Source organism: Pristis pectinata, chromosome 10 (assembly GCF_009764475.1).
Source record: "Pristis pectinata isolate sPriPec2 chromosome 10, sPriPec2.1.pri, whole genome shotgun sequence".
In the NCBI taxonomy this organism is placed as follows: domain Eukaryota; kingdom Metazoa; phylum Chordata; class Chondrichthyes; order Rhinopristiformes; family Pristidae; genus Pristis; species Pristis pectinata.
This window is the reverse complement of record NC_067414.1, coordinates 24226091-24247695: the sequence shown is the minus strand read 5'-3', so window position 1 is coordinate 24247695 and position 21605 is coordinate 24226091. Positions and strand designations below refer to the sequence as shown.

The window sequence follows — 21605 nt, the reverse complement described above, 5'->3', positions numbered from 1 at the left end:
ATACTAATATTGAATATCTCCCTATGCCTTGCCCATTCAAGTATCTGTCCAGTTGCCTCTTAAATGTTGTTACTGTTCCTCCCTCCACCACCTTCTCTGGCAGCTCCCCTTTAAACCTCCTCCCTCTCATCTTGAACCTATGTCCTCAAGTTTTAGACAGCCCTAAAATGGGAAACAGACTCAGGCTATTTACCCTATCAATGCCTCTCATAATTTTATATACCTCCATCATGTCACCTCTCAGCCTCCTTTGCTGGAGGGAAACATTCCCAGCCTATCTAATCTTTCCTCATAAGTCTAGCCCTCCAATCCCAGCAACATTATAGGAAGGATGTAGAAGCTTTAAAGAGGGTGCAGAGGAGATTTACTAGGATGGTGCCTGGATTAGAGAACATCTCTCATAAGGATAGGTTGAGCGAGCTGGGGCTTTTCTCTTTGGAGCGATGCAGGTGAGCGGCGACTTGATAGAGGTGTATAAGATTATGAGGGGCAAAGATAGAGTGGAAAGCCAGCACCTTTTCCCTAGGGCAGCAATAGGCAATACCAGAGGGCATCCGTTTAAGGTCAGAGGAAGAATGTTCTGGGGAGATGTCAGAGGTAGGTTCTTTACACAGAGAGTGGTGGGTGCCTGGAATGCACTGCCAGGGGTGGTGGTAGAGGTTAATACAATAGGGACATTTAAAAGGCTCTTAGATAGGCACATGGAAGTAAGAAAAATGGAGGGGTATGGGCTGTGCAGCAGGGAAGGGTTAGATTGATTATGGAGGAGGTGTTCATATAGTTCGGCACAACATCGTGGGCCCAAGTGCCTGTACTATGCTGTACTGTTCTATGTTCCAACATCCTTGTGAAGATTTTCAGTAGCTTAATCATATCTTTCCTATAGTGTGATGACCAGACCTGCACACAATACCCCAAGTGCAGCCTACCAAAGTTTTGTACAACTGTAACATCATGTCCCAACTCTTGTACTCAATGTCTCGGATGATGAAGTCAAACAATGCCGTATGCCTCCTTCACCAACTCTGTCTACCTATATTGCTAATTTCAGGGAATGATGTACTCGTACCCCTAGGTCTCCCTGTTCAACAACACACCCCAGGGCCCTGCCATTCACTATATGTCCTGGCCTGGTTTAACTTCCCAATATGCATCATATCACACTTGGCTGAGTTAAATTCCATCTGCCATTCCTTTGCCCACTTTCCCAGTTGATCAATATCAACCTTCTTCACTGTCCACTATACCATAGATTGTGTGATGGCACTTGCAAACTTACCGGTCATGCCATTCCCATCCAAATCATTAATATAGATGACAAACAAGTGAGGAAACTAAATCAATCCCTGCAGTACACCACTGGCCACAGGCTTCCAATGTGAAAAACAACTCTCTACTACACTGCCTGCTACCACCTGGATTCCATGTGATCTAACCATCTGGACCAGCCTACAATGTGGGAACTTGTCAAAGGCCTTGCTAAAGTCCATGTAGAAAATGTCTACTGTCCTGCCCTTGTCAATCCTCCTGGTCACCTCTTCAAAAAAAAACTCAATCAAATATGTGAGATGTGATCGTCCACGCATAAAGCCAAGATGACTATACCTAATCAGTCCTTGACTTTCCAAATGCAAATAACTCCTTTCTCTCAGAATCTCTTTCAATGGTTTTTTCCACCACTGGTGCAAGGGTCATCCACAGTAGTTCCCTGGCTTATCTCTTTAAATAAAGGCACAGCCTGTCCTCCAGTCTTCCAGTACCTCACCTACGGCTAATTAAGTTATAAATGTCTCTGCCAAGGCCCCAGCAATCTCCTCCCTTGCTTCCCATAATATCCAAGGCTACACCTGGTCGGGCCCTGGGGAGTTATCCATTTTTGTGTGTTTTTGAACCTCTAATACATCCTCCTTTGTAATGTTTATATGCTCCAGAGTATCACGGTTCCCCTCCCCTGAAATCAATAGCGTCCATAACCTTTTCTGTGGTAAAAATGTGCACAAAAAAGAAATGGATTATTCCATTTGACTTGCACATATATGATTGTTTTACATGCTAATTCTGTATTATACTATTACATCAGTTAAACAGTATGCTGTAGAGTCTTAAGTTTAACATGCAGAAACATGACATAATTTCAGGAATGTAAAAAAGCTATATCAGCAAAGTTTATTTCCAGTTAATTTCAACCAAGACTGAGTTGTTAACTACTGAAAAGAATGGATGCAACTTTCAAATCCCCTATGTAGTACAGGTGCTTTTCAGTTTTATAATGTTTCTGACGCATGTGAATACTTGTGAGACTTCAACCATGATAATTAGCAAACAGCACAAAGTTATGTGCAACCAAAATCAGAAGAAATAGGTTCAGATTAACAAAACAATCTGTGTATATGTTTGCAGAGTCGAATTAATTTTGCCTCCATTAATTGCACACTTCTGATCTGAAGCAAAGTTGACACCCTTGACAATTTTGACATTTTGGCTAATTTATTATCTAACAAAATAAACCTGCATGGGTCACAGAGATACATGTTTTGCAGTTAAGATGAATCCATCAAACATGCAGGCACTTCATAGCAAAATAAACATGCAAGTATATCAACTATCTTCAAACTTAATATGTCACAGCAACAAAAAATAATCCTGACAAATTTAAAACAGTACCTTAAAATTGTTAAAGAGATATGAACTAGTTTTAGTTTGGATATTTCTTTCCCCTTCAGAAACACCGGGTACTGCTCAACTTTCCATACCTGACAGATTCGAATGGCCTGGTCTAGTACGGATTTTGTATCTGTGGCATAATCAGGACATGGCAAGGCAGCTCGGCAAAAGTGTGCTTGCAGCAACAGGTGGGCTTTGGTGTGTGCACTGTCAAAAGAATGTGGGTTCACTTCAAGAGGCAGTCGCTTTGCCAGATCACTGTTCAGTTGGTCTTCATTATGTCGGACTGGAAGATCTGCATATTCTGTAGCATCCTAGAAGAGAGTAAATAATGATGACCTTGAGGTTAAATTTGGAAGACTTAAATTATACAAATAGTAACAACAAACAACTCAAATTGACAATAAAGCATAATGGATCAGATAATGCAGGGAGCCAGGACATTTGAAGAAAATGTTTTGGTTGCGGCTTTAATTTTGATTTATTCCACCCTTAAATTTAACCAATCTTCTGTTAAAAGAACATGTGCTAGATGGATACAGTATATCTCAACAAGGAACACAGTTCCACAATAATACAGACCGAACACAAGACAAGTATTTCTATTTATTCATATACTTTGTTTCCACTATTTTTAGATGCATTTAAATGTTCATTTCATATGCTTAAACAATAACACTTAATAACCTTATGGACACTGATAATGAGTGTATAATTTCACTAATTGAAAGCTGATCAGTATTAAGATTTCTTTTCCTTGTGCCAATTTTTTTAATTACACTGATAACATCAGTTTTGTTTTTTCATTATGTTACATGTAGCTGTAGTAATTATCAGATGAGATTCTAAACTAATGACCCATCCCTTCAGTGAAGGTAAGAGTAAGTTTGTTATCCCTAGTTCCCAGGCCAATAATTATCCCTCAATCAACATGTCTGGGAGAAAAGAAAAAACAGAGTATCTAGTCAATGCAGTTTGTGGAAGTTTATTCTAGTAAATTCCCTACATAACAAGAGCAACTATATGTCAAAAGTACTGGCTTTAAAGTACTCCGAGTGATTCTGACGGGGAAATTAAAGGTCAAATATAAATGGAAGTCTTTTTTTCCCCTTTAATGTCAGTTTTCTAAAATTCAATGAAAATTTCTTAAATTGATCTTGGAGAGGGAGAACAAAATCCAAAAATGCTAACAAAAATCCATTAGATAACTATCAGGGCAACCTTAGCTCTGGGCTCGATGCAAATCAATCAGAAGCTGTGTGTCAATTTCTCTGACAGCAATTGGCATACAGCATGGAAAGAAAAACAAATGAGTAAAGGAAGAACAAATTTACAGATTTCTGGAAGTCCCCTTGATAGTACTTGACAGAAAGTGAGGATGTTCACCATGACACTTAGATCTCATCAGGGCATATGAGATTCATTTAGTAACCAGAGCGTACAATTAAATACTTGACAGTTAAAAAGCTGACATATTTATGAGAGCAAAGGAATAATGAAGATTTCAATTTCTACAAATACCTTGATTTTCCATTCCAAATCAGGAATCAAGATCACCTTTCCTCCTTCCATAAGAATAGCCTAGTTCTGATCCAGGAATTTCACATTAGTTCATTACCAAATTTGAATACATCAAGCAAAAATAAGGAGCAGAAAAATTTATGCACGCTAATGATGAGATTATAAGGCAGAGCACCTCTATGATCAAGTGAATAGTGTAATTGTGGAATGAAGCAATGGACAGAAGGCTCCAGGTTGGATGAGTGGTTTTGCTGAGATATTTAATCTCAGTATCCCAACTGCTAAACATATCTCAACTGGCTTTAGTGTCTTACCACTAATTTCTGATAGGTAACACTTCCTGGAATTTCTGTGGATGTACATGTGTATGTTTAGTATAATTTTCATGTTTAGGATATAGAAACACTCTAAGCTTTATAGATGGACTAACAAAAAGAATCAGCAAAAAAAATGACAATAAATTAGTTAAGAAAGGTAACTAAAAGCTTGTTTTAAAAGATAGGCTTTGTGAAAATAGGGCTGAAATTGCAATACTTCAGCTACTATTGATGGGATGAACAAGGGTGAAGTGGAGGAAGACAGAAATACAAAATGCCTGGAGTTGGAAGACCAAAGAGGGTTTAAATCTGGACAGGTGATGAGGTTGGGATGGGAGTGAGAAAAAGGATACAAAATACAAGGCCACAAAATAACTTGAAGGTGAGGATTTTAAATTCATTAGTGAGGGCATTCAAAGATCACAAGTTGATTGGATGATGGATTAGGAGGGCAAATTGAGGAAAGATGGAATTTATGGGGCATGGAGGATGGAGACTGGCAAAGATCATGCTGGATTAACAGAGTCCAAGGCAAAATAAAGTGTGAATAATGAATGTTATGGTGGTCGGCCCAGATGGGAGATGTTACATCATGACAGATTGGGCTATGTTATCATGTCTTTTCTCACATATAGAATGTGCAGTTAGTTGAATTCCTTAAGTACTTAAGAAGGTCCTAGTACTTTCAGAAAAGAGAGCTGAAAAAGGAGAGAAAACTTGGATAGAACGAAGGGACATTTAAATTGTAAGATTACTTACAGAAAATTCGGACTAAAATAACAGGAAACAGAATATAACTCATTTTGGTTAAGAATACCACTGCAAACAAAGATGTTGATCTGTGTAGTCTTCTGCAGCTTTTGAAATGTCTAGGCATTCCAATCTAGGAATGCAATGTCATATTTACTCTGAACCCTTTGGAGGTTTATATGCATTGTTCCCTTTCTTTGGGACGTTTTCCTTTTTAAGACTCTTCAGACTGCTCTGCCTTCTATTTACTAAGGTGCTTTTGACTCATTTTCAAATCTCATCAGTCTTCAGGGAATGTCATACCTTGGTTATGCTGTTGTTAAGGAATATCCTTTTTGCCTTTTGCAAATGGTAGACTTCATTTACTTCTTAGTCATTTAAGAACTAATACTGCTCCACTTGAGTTCTAGTCCACATTGTAGCTGGAACATAAGTGAGGTTCATTTTCTTATCTGCATCATGCCACTAATTAAAGTAAATTGACAACAGGGACTGAAGCTTTTTGTGTAACAGAGAATGGAATTGAATGGAGTGCCAAAAGGTCACCATATCCCATTATATTCCTATGTGAAGGGCTGGCTTCTATGTTCTGCCCTTGTTTGTTTTGTGCAGTCCAAGCAAATTGCTTACTACTAGTCTGCATCTCTGGTTTGCCCAGCTGTCTTTGAATAAAGACATCTACTCTCACAAATGTTAACGGACAGTGATTGACAATCCTATGATGAACACTGGTTCCAACTCAGCTACTGTTCTTCAAGTCTGCAGCAGAATGGAATGAATAAGGTAACTATGCTTCACGCTGACATGAGCAAGCCTCCTGCTCCTGCACCTCCTTCCATGTTGTTCTGCATCCCTTGAATGAAAATCTCAATCTGTGCAGCAAATGACTTACAAAAAGGCAACCTTGGAGCTACTCAGCAGGCCATTTTTAGATTAGCTGGATGCAGAACAAGACTACTAATACATTTTATGTCTTTGAAATCTAATGATTACTCATCTGAATGATTTTCTGGTATTAATTATTAATATAAACAAAACAATGGAATACACCAGGTATATCAAAATGAATTTAGCATGTGACCTTAAAGTAATTAATTTTCTGTTCATGTGCATTTTAAATTAAACATGTAATATTTTCTCCCATTTTTGCCAATGTTATATAAACAATCAAAACTCCATTTAGATGTATTAACTACATAAGGAAACATAATGTAAACCTGAATTGTGGAGATAGTTAATTTTATATTTTGTTTGGACGGTTATTACAACACAAGGATTCTAGTCAGGTTTTGAATTAGCAAAAGAGTGTCAGTATTTAGGACCAATTTTAGTCTCAGCTAAAAATTTTGCACATTTCATGAGTGCATACATGCTCTGACTATGCAATAGGGTTAACTGTTAACAGAACTTGTGCCATTCCACACTGTACTATGAGGTAATCGATATAGAATATGGAATAATTTGCTGACTGTTTCAAGTACAACATTTTCAAATGTCCCCTTAAATGGAGAGAAGATGAGTGTACATTAAAAAAAAATTATCACCTGTAGTTATTTTGAATCTGGGCTAATTTTGATCTATTCTTAAAAAAATGAACTTAATCAGGATATTCAAAATGTAAACTGGCCTTTCAGGTCCTAAACAACAAAAAATCTTTCCTACACCTTTTTGCATCTCCATTCCCTCTCTTCCTTGCTAAAACAATCTCCTTGACCAAAATTTAAGTCACATTTCAAAATATCTTGATATCATATTGATTTTTATCAGATTTTGCATCCATGAAGAATGCAAGGATAGTAAAAATTTATTTTTACTGTGGTTGGCTGCAAGGAACAAACAGGCTTGTTTAAAAAATGGGCATATCTAAAAGAAAATATTATAACTTATTCCCATTTATATTTAAAATGAATATGAATATTTTGAGAACAATGTAAAAAATTGTCACTTCAAGTTGTCACAACTTTGATATGAGCTCAAGAAAGTTAAAAGAACATATTCCTTTATTCTAATAATGAAACAGACTTTCACTTAATAATTACACAATCTCCTGGCTGGGTAGAACACATCACCTATAAAGCAACCTGTCTGAACTAATGCCCGCTAATTTAAAAGGACAGGGAATTATGCAGCTAGTCAGTCAGTGTTATGGGAAGTGACCCTTTCTCTCCAAATTTATTCAATGCATGACTGCCGAGGCAATTACTTAAAGCAAAGGATGAAAATATCTGCTGCCATATTTCCTTTGAGAGAATATGTAGGACCATCACTAACTCTTATGAATAAGAAACATGCATATTTCTATGTGTGTCATCAATATGAGCACTGATAGAAACTGACTCCACTGCTTCAAAATTAATAATGGTACAAAAGAACAAGCCAAGGTAAGCCAACCATTAGTCTTCCTTGCCCCATTTCCTCCACACCACCATGCCCACTGCCATTCTGTAGGGACAGTGTGAGAATGCCAAATGGTGGGTAAAGAATCCTCTTGCATAGCAACTGTCTTTCTGTGTTACGTGGGGAAACTCAATTCAAACTCCAATTGGGATCAGAATCTTTGTGTGCACCTTACATGCTTCAGCAAATTCAACCATGATTCTTCCTGCACAGAGGCATACTTCCATATGCATAGAGGTGCCATTGATAACACGTAACATGCAATGTATGGTTTGACATCAGTAGCATGAATTAATTTGGACAATTGAGGCCCATGAAAGGCATAGGCCACTCACAGCAAAAAAGTGCTGTTAAAAGAGACATTCTTAGAACGATCACTTCTGTGGAATCTGGGACATCAATTTTCCTGCAGGTAGATGGTTCTTTAAACATTTTCCCTGTCTTCCACGTCCTTAGACTCTCTACACATGTCTGCAGTGAACAATCCTTTACTCTCCACACCTGCAGTCCAGTCAGATTATGTGTTCCAGCACTTCACCCAAAACTCACATCACATGATGAGTTCAATCTCTGACACTCTTCCCTGCTTTGGACTAATTGGATGCACAAACCCCATATCTTCACCACCATTTGACTGAATATCTGGAATCCTCATCCCTGATGGCTCCATCCTCTGAATTTCCTAAAGTTACACAACCTAACATGCGATACTTCAGTTTCTATTCTCCACCCTTCAGCTTCTTCTCCCCACTAGCCTCCACCCTACTCTGCTACAATCCTAATCTACCCAATTTCCATCACTAACTCTACAACAGCAGAACTAGAAAGGAAATTTAGCAGTTCATTCAAGGCATGTATGTTTGATTGCTTAATTGCAACAGGTTTTGCACACAAAAGAGTTTTGCTGCTTGTGGCTTTGCAAAAAAGTGCCACATGCTCCCTGGGCAGCTTCTTACACTATGGAAGTATTTCCACTCCACTATTTTACTTTGTCAGTGTGAGTGAATGCAAATGTGACCATGCACTCAGTTTGCCTGCAGCAACTTTCTGATGTTTAAAGTTAACCATTTCAGATACCGGAGGAGCTACCTAAATGCCACGGGGTGTAAGGTGAAGTTGCCTTACTACTTCATCATCCGGCTATTGAAAGTGAATAAGACCTAATCTTCAAACTGTTTGCCTGATGAGAGATGAGCAATGAGGTTGTAGTTAATGGACACCAGACTTTAGGGCAATACTGATTAATCTGTAACACATGAAGGTGACAAAACAAGACTGCATTATTTCTACACATTCCAGTGTGTACACTGGAGCACAGCTCATTTTGTAGTTGTATTATAAATGTTACCTTCAAGTTATTAATTTATGAATCATCTACACCAAGTCACGCACTACAATTTTTTTAAAGTCAAATCTCTACTACAGATAGAAAAGAGTTAAAGAAGGATATTACGTAGGTTTAAAACATCAAGTAGCTTAGATAAGGTAAATCCTCAATATTAATTCAACAGAAATACAAAGAAATTAATTCTACAGGTCATAAGCATAAGCTAGTGATAAAGAAATTTCAGTCAGATACCAGGAGAACCTCATTCAAGGTGGATAAAAATGTAGTATTCAAAGGGATTCAAAACACAGCTGATTACAAGACAGGAAGCATTGTAAAACTGGCAAGGCAACCTTGGTGGAACAAATAGCCATTCTAATCTCCTGACTTTTATCTTTTTTTAATCCTTTAAGGGCAGCTCACAATACCCATAATAGAATTGTACAGGATTGCAAAACCCATATGATTAATCTAAGAATAGTTAAGAGTTGATCTTTCGAAGTAAATTTTATTTTTTATTTGTCTATTTACAGGATGTATAATCCGCTGATAGCACCAGCATTTACTCTCCATTCCTAACTGCCCCTGAATGAATTAAGAGTTGATCACAATAGCTGGTATGGAACTACACTGGGTAACAGTGCCATTGTTTCCTTCCCGAAGGACACCAGTGAATCAAATGTTCTTTTAAAAAAAATCCCATAATGGAGACCAGCTTTTTTAAAGTGTGAAATTTATTTAATTACTTGAACTTGAATATCTCTTTGCCATGGTGGGATTCAAACTTGTGTCTCTGGGTCAATGGTCTGCACGTTTAAGTAACTCAGTCACTGTACCACTGAAATGGTAAAAGAGGAGGGTACCAAGTAATGTAAGGAAGGGAGGCAAGGTTAAAAAAAAGAGTTCCAGAATGGATATTGGGAAAATGAACTGTAACCCCACACAATTTTCTGTAGATTTAATTTATTCAACTATTAACAATCGATTTTCCAGCAATTGTGAAACATTTTACTTAAAATGCATTCATTAGTAATCTGGCAATTCTACGTTTTGGATTATTTTACCCATTAACAAATACTTCTAATTTTTGATTAATATTATACAATGAATAATTTATCTGGTAACTTCTGGAATATGACTGTATTTTTAAGCCTATTGTGAAATCCCTTGGATGATGTAGTTGAAAGTTAGGACAGCAAAAGCAGAGGCTCCAGGCCTACTTTGACCAAATAAAAAGAACAGCTCTTGGCAAGCCATTTTAGAAGGCAGCATCCTCTGATTTGTGAAGTTACTCTTTCAGTGGGATTGAAAGGACCAAGTTGAGAAATAAACATCTATAAAATGTTTAAAATATTAGGTTAATAATTATGCTCTTTCCTTCCTATTTTTCTTACTGTGGGAAGTTTTCAATACAACTGTTTAGCCATCTTGATAACATCATCATTGCCAAATGCCAGGATGAGCTTGAACTGCTACCTATCAGTAAAGGGGATATCCATATTAGAAATCACAAGATCCTGCTGGGCAGAGTTGTTTGATCTCAGTGATGAGCATCATCACTTTGCCACTCACTGCAAAATCCTATCCTAATGTTGCTTTCACCTTTGCTTGGCTAAGAATTTTGTTTTTGGCTATTGCCACGTTCTCAGAATTCCTGATACAAGCTATGTGAACTAATACCTTAATGAGAGACATGAGAGAATAGAGTTAGAGATCAAGCTAGGGGATGTCTAGCCACAGAATAACTTGAAGGGTATTTTCATCCTCATGAACTGAAGGAGAAAACTCAAGATAAAATTAAAGTGGATTGATGCCCTCTGATGCACGGGAAGAACGATAGTGATACCAATGGTGCAGATAATTTCTGCAAGGAATCTAGGCACCTTACATTCAGCAGTGTGTTCAGTCAACCCTATTAATTCATAACATGACAACACAACCAAACATGTAAAAACATCACGACCCGAATATTTAAGGAAGGCAGGAGGAGACTGCAGCAGATGGAAAATCACTAATGAAGGTAAATATGGAGATGCTGCCAAAATTAACATAATTGAACTTAGTCTCACTAATCTCCCTGTAAAGGAGTAAAAAAAGGACATTCTTGTTCAGTTAGTGGTGAGATTTGCTTCTTGTATAATTGTATTTTTCTTACAAAAACCTGCATTTAACCTTTTTGTCCTAGGCACTATACTTGCACCATATCATCTCCTGTTCATGATCCCCTTTTACTATTGTTCTAGTTGGAGTAGTTATAAAATCTACTTCCTCCTTTTTAATGATTCAGTTAAAACAAGGCTAACATTTCTTCCTCAGTGTGTGGGTTTAAAGAGATCCAACACTCAAAATGAAGTTATTCCGACTGATGCATCTTGGATGATGCAATTTATCCGCATTGTGTCAGGTGTGGCAGTGGGCTATCTGGCTGTAGCATACATTTTCACTGCACAAATTGGGTTGAAATTTTATTTTTATATCTTTGAATTCTCTTTGTTTTAAAACCCATTACAAATAAGGTAAGATTAAGATTTCTTTATTAGTCACATGTACATCAAAACACACAGGGAAATGCATCTTTGCGTAGAATGTCCTGGGGGTAGCCTGCAAGTGTCGCCACGCTTCCAGCACCAACATAGCATGCCCACAACTTGCTAACCAATATGTCTTTGGAATGTGGGAGGAGACTGGAACACCTGGAGGAAACCCATGTAGTCACAGGGAGAACATACAAACTCCTTACTGACAGTGGCTGGAATTGAACCTGGGTTCTGACACTGTAATAGCAAAAATTAGTGCAGCTAACTGCTAAACTACTGTGCCTGCCCCATAGCATTACCAAATCCTTTTTGGTAATGAAGGAAAATAAATGGTCAAATACCTCGAAATGGAAGATGGACACTACTGTAGTGAACAATTACTTGCTATTTGGAAATCCCAGATGCAAGTAAACATTTATGGGGCGTTACTTATTGTTAAGCCTACATGCATACAAGGTTTTTGGATGTAAATATTTGAAAAGGTGTTAGCCAAATTCATTGTTATGCTTTAAATAATGTTGATTCAATCAAAAAAGCAGAGAAAAAACACTATTTGATGGCTTTATGACAAAGTACTCTGGCTCAGATAACTAGGATACACAGCTGGGGAAATTTCCAATAATATAATCTATAACTCAAAGAAAATATGAGTAGTGATCTTAAGGTGATAGGTTACAACTCATCTCCAAATTCCTGGGTACTGATTAGGAATTTAAAAGAATATGAGCAGTTGTATTGCAAATGTATTTGAGAAGCATACAACGCATATCTAAAGAATGAGCCACATGAAATAATGTTGATTGGCTGTAATTTTCCTGAGACTAATCAGAAACAGTTTATTTTCCTGAGAATCTTTAATAACATTCTAACCATTATGATCTGCATCTCCCTGTTGCACTTTAACTGCCCCTCCCACACTATCACTGATATGTCAGTGCTTGGCCTCCTCCACTGCCGGGAGAAGTCCAAGCACAAACTAGAGGACCAGCACCTCATTTTCCATCTTGGAAACTTGCAGCCTAACAGCATGAACATTGAATTCTTCCACTTTAAGTAATCCCCACATTCCCCCCCACACCCCCCACAGACACCCATCCATGCCTTTGCTTTTCTTCCCTTTCCTAGCCTATAACTCTTTTTACTACCCTCTTTTTTTTCCTCCTTACCTTTGACCCATCCCCCAGTCAATCTGCTCTTCCCTCCTCCTTCGCACCTGCCTATCACTATCTCTTACCTGCATCTACCTGTCACCACTTTGTGCCCACCCCGCCTCCCCTCTTTTGTCCACCTGTCATTGCTCTGCTTTTCCCTCCTATACATTGGGCTTCTCCTTTTCCTATCTTCAGTCCTGAAGGGTCCTGACCCAAAACATTGACTGCCTGCTTTTCTTCACGGATGCTGCCTGGCCTGCTGAGTTCCTCTAGCATCATAGTGTTTTTCATCTAATCATTAGGTATCTTCACTATTTCTCGTCCACTGTTAAAATATTTCCGAACACACTATGTCAGGAGAGATTTGTTAGTAAACATTAAAAGATCCTTTAACTGTTTTACACTTATTACACTAGTTTGCATGAGATTTCTATATATTTTAAAATTATGTTACTCAAAGAGTTGTTGGAGACCAAAAGGTAAACATATTTAAAACATTAACATTCATATCATGAACTAACTTAATTTATCAATTTGTCAGTTTAGGTTAGTTATGGTCAAAAGATGCTTGAAATGAAAACATCCTATTCACTGCTAAAATCTCTCTAAGAACTATTGTAAGTAGTAGCTCACATCTTATTCAAGTTTTTGTTACTTTGAAAAGTTTAAAGCCAAGATTTTTGATGTTTTCAGCAGAACTCTACTTAAGAATAGCAAAACTCTTTATATAACAGAAAAAAATCTTGTGTTGGTAGATTTTCACACATCAGCTTAGAAATCCTGGTGCTATTTACAGTAGCCAAGAACCTTAAGATATTAGAACCATCAAAAATATTAACTATCATTCTCTACAGTAGATGTAACAGTAATTCTTACACCTCTATCGCTATGGTAAGCTAATGAGAAATGTGGATCCCTGAGGGTCAGAGTCAGACATCTCAATATCCTCATTAAATCCTGAGGGGGTTTCAAATTGCACATTCACTACCCACTTTGAGGTAGAAAATACCTTTTGCTGATGGTTTTACTGATAACTGGGGTCAGAAGTTTGAATGAGCTATGCTACTGTGCAAAGAGCAGCAAGAGTTCAGTGGATGGTGAGGGTGGGAACAGGTCATATGAACAAACTGTTAGCTAAAGAGGCAATATGGATGCAGACCATTTCTTTAAGCATAAGGTTACAGTTGAAAAGAATATAGTATAGCTCAACAAAAGCAGTTAAAATATTATAGATTAGGTTGGTTTTAAATTTAATAGAAAATATATACACAATATAATTCTAAGAAATTTAGCATAATCAGCAAAAAAAAGTAAATTATTTATTTTATTTCTACATTTCTACTTTGTTCAAAAATTTAAGCATTGCTAAGTTTGTTTAATTAGAATTCGATCAAGGATACAACAAACTTATACAAAGCCACATGTTTTAATATGTCTAATTCTCATATTTAGTAATTACAAAGAATTCTTTAGACACATGAAACAGATGCATTTTTGAAACACTTTCTGAAAATAAACACAAAACAGATAGCTGTAATATTACCGAGAAGGTGAACAGCAGGTGCCCCACAAGCTGGTAACCCAAAATTCTTCAGTTAATTCCACCACAGCTGGTTTATTTATCTGAGTCAGGTCAAACAGAGGAAGTGCCAAATAATAACTGAAAAACTTCTCATTGAGAGTTGCAGTGGAAATGTTGATGGGCAAACCTCTCACATAGATTCTTGCAGACAAAGTAACATGTTTTAGAGGCTTAATAAATGGCAACTATTTGTTTAAGGATGGGAGCCACTTCTTTGGTGTTGTAAAGGTTTGACCTACAGCAACTCATTAAGATGGAGGTCATATATCTTTATTTGCAAGGGCTTGGTGACAACCTTGCAATACAATACTGGTTACTGGACAGGTACAACGATAGGAAAGATTTAGATATGGGCCAAACGCAGATAAGTGGGACGAGCTCAGGTAGGCACCTTGGTCAGCATGGATGACTTGATAGAGGTGTACAAGATGATAAGAGGCATAGATCGAGTGGACAATCAGAGACTTTTTCCCAGGGTGAAAATGACTAACATGATGGGACATAATTTTAAGGTGATTGGAGGAAGATATGAGGGGGATGTCAGACTTAAGTTTTTTTTTACACAGAGAATGGTGGATGCATGGAATGCATTGCCGGCAGAGGTTGTGGGAGCAGATACTTTAGAGACATTTAAGATACTCTTAGCCACATGAATGATTGTGAAATGGAGGGCTATGTGGGAGGGAGGCCTGTACTGTACTGTAATGTTCTATGTTCTAAGTTTGTTGTTGTCATAGGCATACATACACAGGGTATAAAGGCCATGAAAATTAGCTTTATGCAGCAGCAGTACAGTACAAGATGAGGACAAATTTAAGTTGACATAAACTTAAATTAACATAAATTATACATAACTCACACATGTGCAAAATAAACAGCAAAATAAACAGAATGACATTAGTGCAAGATTGAGAAAAAAAGGTCTGAGGTAGTGTCAAAATTTTCCAGTTTGGTTCAAGAACCTAGTGGCAGTGGAGAAGGAGCTATTGTTGGACCTTGAAGTGTGGGTCTTCAGGATCCTGTACCTCCTGCCTGATGGCAGCATCGAGTAGAGGGCATGGTCTGGATGCTGGGGGTTCCTGATGACGTACGTCGCCTTCCTGAGACATCATCTCTTGTAGATGTCTTTGACAGGAGGGAAGAGCTGTACCTGTGATGGAACCAGCTGAGTCCACCATTCTTTGTTGCCTCTTGCGTTATTGTGTATCGGAGTTTCCATACTAGGTTGTGATGCAACCTGTCACAATGCTCTTTGTTGTACATCTGTAGAAGTTTGTTAGAGTCTTCGATGACATAGTGAATCTCCTTAAACATCTAAGAAAGTAGAGATGCTGGTGTGCCTTCTTCGTGTTTACATCTATGCGCTGAGTCCAGAATAGGTCCGTTGAGTTATTGACACCCAGCAACTTGAAGCTGCTCACCGTTTCCACCGCAGATCCTTCATTGAGGACTGGTACTAGGGAGGTACTTACAGAGGCTACACAAAATCTTGTGGTCTCCATGCAGTTTTGCTCCAATTGGCTAGAAGTCTGCTCTCTATCACACAGGAACAGCTTGATAACCTCACAGAGCAAAGAGATCCTTTGTGTGAGTACAGATTGTACTCACTGAACTGCGAGATATCACTTGTAAAGAAGATTGGTAAGTTTGTGCAAATTTCAGCAGACAACAATGAAGGCTCCACATCTGTTTGGTGTGCACTGTGAAGCCTCGCACAAGAAACCTCTCTGCTGATTCCTGGAAATGCCTGATCCATGACTGGTTCAACTGGAAGAGAAGCATCCGGGATGGCACTGAGAATCTTGAGCCCATGCACTGGGAGCTGACAGAAGCCCAGTGCAAACAGCAGAAGGAGCACATCACCCCACAAATTACCCACCTTATCAGGCCCTCTTGCTCCATCTGTGGATGAGTCTGTAGTTGTCACATTGGCCTCTTCAGAACCCACAAAATCAGAGTGCAAACAAATCATTCTCGATCGACAGGGACTGCCTAAGGACAACTCCTCCAGGCAGTGCCAGAGCTGAAAATGTCCCTCAGAATGACGTCATCATGTGCATTTCCTATAAACATAGCTTTCACCATGAGGAAATTCTTGCCATGATTCACAAACATCTGCACATTGAGGAAACATAAACCTTTCCTGCTAATAAACAAGTCTGGGTTATTAAGGGCAGTCTGAAAGGGCTCATGAGTGCAATTAATGGTTGCCTGCATGTGGAAAGCTAGCAATGACACCTGTTCCTCACTAAAGTCAAAATAGATTAAATAATTTCTCGACAAGTACAATGCCTGGTGACCTTTCTGATACAGCAACGAGCAGCAAATTGTATTGCTAAAGTGGATTGCTCCTCATAAAACCAATATCACAACTGGCGGTTATTTCACCAGAAATGATCTCCAGCTCCACTAATCCGAATAAAATCAAAATAGATCACGTAGCACTGAAACATGATTCAGTTTCTTGGCTGAAGGGCTTACAAATGTTCAAACTGCATGTCCTCCATCTTGCACTCTTCAAATGTCAAATTTAAACAAAAATCTGTTCCATTAAAAATGATATCAGATAATCATCAAACTATTAAGCAAAATATATATGGTGTTTTGAACTTTACATTACAAATTTAACAGATGTGGTCTTCATTGTATTATGAATCAAACTTCAATACAACCTCTTCATTTATCAGGAAATCTGGGCAATCAGATGCAGAGAATGAAAATCTCCTTTGGGGAAATGAGCTCCTTAAATCTGCAGTTATCTACTGAAACTTCTAACATAGTCACTTGTTTTACTTAGCACCTGAAAATTAACTAATGGCATTGCATCTTTCTTGATCTGTCACCCATGCTTCAAGTATTAGTCGTTCCACCTGAGCTCGTTTTATAAGCATAACTAAAATGAATCTCTCCTGACAGTTTTCCCACTGGGATACTTAAGAATAATGATTTCCCTTTTTGACTGCCCTCCCTGTCTACTGGAGAAACCTCTCTTCTCCAACATAGCGGATAAGATAAAAGATAAAATTCTGGTAGAGGATTAACAGGGAGTCAGGGATCCATCTGCTCATTCTCTCCGAAGCATGATTGCCCAATTACTAAAGCACGAGTATCTGAGCTAATTTCTTCTCATTGATAACTGGGTATATTAACTACTTACTTGCATTATCAGTGAAAGTTATAAACATGATCAAATCAACTCACAGAAAAATATTTTGGAGTGATTACAAACCAATAACTTAACATCAACCAGTAGTTTAATGAAGAAAATGTTTCAGTTATTACAGGAGAAGATAGAGGATTAGAAGAAAAGATGAGAGGAAGAGGGAGCAAAAGAGAGAAGCAAAGATATTCTGTGGAGCTGTGGCAGTGAGGCTAGGGAAATTCACCCATGTCACTGCATTGACTACCATTGTTACAGAAACTATGCAGTTTTCTTTAGTGGTCTGCCTTCAGTTGTTCCAGCTTCTTTTTTGCTGAGCTTCTGCAGCAGTCTTTCAGTAAGATGAAAAATGGCAACATTTAGTTTGCTAATGAACAAACTTGGGCACAGATGAAAGATTTTGGCTGGATACCCGTGCTCAATGTTCACCTCACCTTTAAACTCATTTTTTACCTTGAGCTGACATCCAGATGCTGGTTCTGACACAATTAGAAATGGCCTGCACAATACAGGGACTTCTAGTAAATAATCCAAACAAAAATGCTTTAGCAGCTGGTTATGACACACTGATTAAATTAACTGTGGAAGAATTTAAGTGATATCCATACTCTGTGAATGAATAAAATTTTCTTCGTCCTCATCGATATCACTTTCAAATATTGTTAATAGTTACGTCCCTCAACTCATAGGGCACCTTGTCACACCCTGCTAATGAATCTCTTGGTGTTCTGTCAACTTGCTGGCCAGGTCAATACTTTGGTTTCAAATACATGAACTGAAAGTTGTGAGGGACATTATCAACTGACTTCTTAAAATCCATATAAATAATATCCATAGATGTTCCCCTCTAAAATACTTCAGATACCTCTTCAAAACATTGAAATCCGATTTGCCAGATGCAACCCACCTAATACAAATCCATGCAGGTGCTGCTTTAGGACCAAAATATTCCAGGCACGTATTTCTTCTGGAAGCAGTGACAGATGTCATATTAGCAAAGACATTAGTGTATGCATGCAGCTAACACTGACCACAAATATTCAGAATGGGCAGAACATGATGTTAATCAGTGGACAATGCTGATTTGATGCAGTCAGTGAACCTTACACAGCTGAACACATGCTAAACTGTTAGGAGAATACCATGCCAGCTCAGTTATTTAGGTATTGGTGGAGTTCTATTGGTTGTAATCAAAACTGTACAAATGTTTGGTGCTCACCACAATGCTTTCAAGTTGCAAAATCTTTCTGAAATGGGGCAGATATTGCACTGCTACACATTTCTGACATATGGATTTTGAACCAGTCACTGGTGCAGAAACAGGCATTTATTTGGAATACAGAATGATCAGGAGCATGAGCACAGGCCTTGCTGGATGAGACAAGTTGCTAGAAGAGGGAGGAAGACCTTTCCATAGGAGGCAATACCCACCTAGGGGTACTCAGGAAGCAATATTCCTACCTGACTCTTAGTATGGAACAATTGTGAGACACTTGGGTTTCAACAACGAAACAGTCATTGAAGTATGCCAACTGCTATAACCACAAATGCAGCCTGAGAAAAAACAAACTGCTTTTCTATTTGAGATAAAGGTGACTAGAACGGTGTAATTTTATTTATCTGGTTCCTCATGGTCTGCAGCTCAACCGATTGGCAACATCTTCCAGTTTGCTATTTATGGGAGATCAAAAAGAGGACGTCATTTTTTTTGCCAGAGACCAGTAGGTACAGAGACCACAGAACTTTGTTGGAACTCCAGGCTTCGTCATTGCACCAGGTGCTATTGTTGCATGTGTTGCTTTTTAGATATTTCATATAAGCTGTGCTATGCTAAGACTCAAAAGGGAAGCACATCCTAATTGATGTCTACCAGATGCTTATCCTGTGGAACACTATCAATATTTTGGTAGAGGTCATAATTGCTTCATTCTGCATGAATCCATATATATTTGCATTTGAGCCCACCATAGCAAATCAAAAGGAGGTTGCATGGTGATAGGGGCTGGCTACTGACTAAATGCCTCATGACTAAATGTGCAACTCATGTACACAATGAGAACCATGCTGTTACACAAACTGAGAAAGAGCACATCATTGATATGTTGAAACAACACGTCGGCAGTTTGGTCTGCTGAAACTACACAACTTTGCCATCTTCAGTCACACAAACATCAATTGTGACAGTTCCTCTACTTGAGGAAGAGCCTGCTACAGTAGTTTTCAAATTCCAACAAATGAAGTATATTAGAACTCACCGTCAGAACTGAGAGCAAGTCCTCCATACGGCAATCTGCATTCATTTGATTCTTGAACATTCTCACTGTTTGGTGTTTCAGATAATAATAAGAGGCTATACGTCCTAAATCCAGTGACTGGAGGCTACGATTGTCCTGTAAGGTAATTGTGAATCAATAATAAACAAATTACAAATAAATGTACTCAAATATAAAAGTCCTATATTTCTGAATTTTGTAGTAAACATTCATCTTCTCTGCAAAGGCAGGTAGCTTGCTCATTATAATATCTGCATGATTTTCATTTCATGCAAGTTTTTATTCTGCCAAATTACCACCCAGCAGTAAATTTATACCTAGCATCAACCAACAGCTGAAAACATACAAGATATGACTTAATTAACTATAGTAAACTGCAATGGATTGAAGAAAGTGAGGGTAGCAAAAAGCAGGAAACTGTAGACCAGCTAATTTAACATCCATGATTGGAAAATACTAGAATCCATTAATAAGGAAGTAGTAGCAGAGCATTCAGGAAGTCATATTGTAATTAAGCTGAGATAATATAGTTTTACAAAACAGGAACTAATGATTGACAAATTTGTTAAAATTCTCTCAAGATATAACAAGCAGGGTAGATAAAAATGGAACCAATAAAGGCACTTTGCTTGGATTTCCAAAAGGTGTTTGATAATGTGTTATATAAAAAAGGTACTATACAAGAACTTATGGCATTGGGGATAATGTTTTGGTATGGATAGAAAATTAACCTATGGAAAACAGAGTTGGGAAAAAGAATAGGTTACTATCAGGCTGGCAGGCTGTAACTGGTGAGGTGCTGCAAGGATCAGTGCTAGATGCTCAAATGTTCGCAATCTAGATTGAGGATTTAAAGGAAAGGAATAAGAATGTGGTAGCCAATGTTGTGGAAAGGATTCAAAGAAGAAATTGATTGGTTAAATGAGTGGGGAAGTGCAAGGCTTTCCACACAGATAAAAAGAACACAAATGTTGAATATTGTTTAAATGGAGCGAGAATGCAGCATTTTGTAGTACAGAGGGATCTGGATGTCGTCATACATGAAATAGTGTCAGAGTCATACAGCAAGAAATAGGCCCTTTGGCCTACCACATCCATGCTAACCTTTTTGCCCACCACATCCATGCCAACCTTTTTGCCCATCTACACTAATCCCTTTTGCCTGTATTAGGACCCCTATCCTTTTATACCTTATCTATTTAAGAGTCTGTCTAAATGCCTCTTAAATGTAGGGTTACCTGATTTCACCACCTCCTCTGGCATCATGTTCCAGATATCACACTCTCTGTGTAAACAGAGAAGGTTAGCACGCAGGTACAGCAATATTAGGAAGGCAAACAGAATGCTGGCCTTTACTGAAAGGAAGGTGGAGTACAAAAGTAGGGAAGTCTTGTCACAACTGTACAGGGCAATGGTGAGACCATATGCAGTTTCAGTCTTTTATTTAAGAGATATATTTGCATTTGAAGCCGGTCAGAGCAGATTTGCTGTTGATTCCTGATTTGAAAGGGCTGCATTATGAGGAATGATTTAGTAGATTGGCCATGGGATCTTATTCAAACAAAAGAATCTGAGGGGACTTGATAAGGTACATACTGAAAAGATGTTTCACCTCAAGGGGAATTCACAACCTCTGCCTCCTTCTTCCACTGCTGACCCAGGTCTTGTTTACCTCAGTAGCTGTGAACTGGTCACTTCTCACGGGCAGACTTTGACTAACCAACTTAGTAAGGGGGCAGTCCATTATTAGGATATACCCCAGACCTCACTAATGAGACCAGATATGGTACCTTGCTTCCCCCAACCCACACAAATTTCCAGGCCAGGAGCATGTCCAGGGACAGATGCCCTTGCTGAGGGTGATGGACATTGGGCTGAAAGGAATGACTGCAAGCTGGATACACTGAATAGAAATCACTTCAATGA

General features: G+C 38.3%; 1 protein-coding gene across 1 annotated transcript in view; it reads right to left on the bottom strand.

The window, feature by feature from the left end:
• The window catches only part of ascc3 (activating signal cointegrator 1 complex subunit 3), a 343029-nt gene that overhangs the window by 43118 nt on the left and 278306 nt on the right, over positions 1-21605 (bottom strand). The window contains 2 exon segments of the mRNA XM_052024551.1: positions 2754-2978; positions 19662-19796. Coding sequence (XP_051880511.1) covers positions 2754-2978; positions 19662-19796 — 360 coding nt within the window.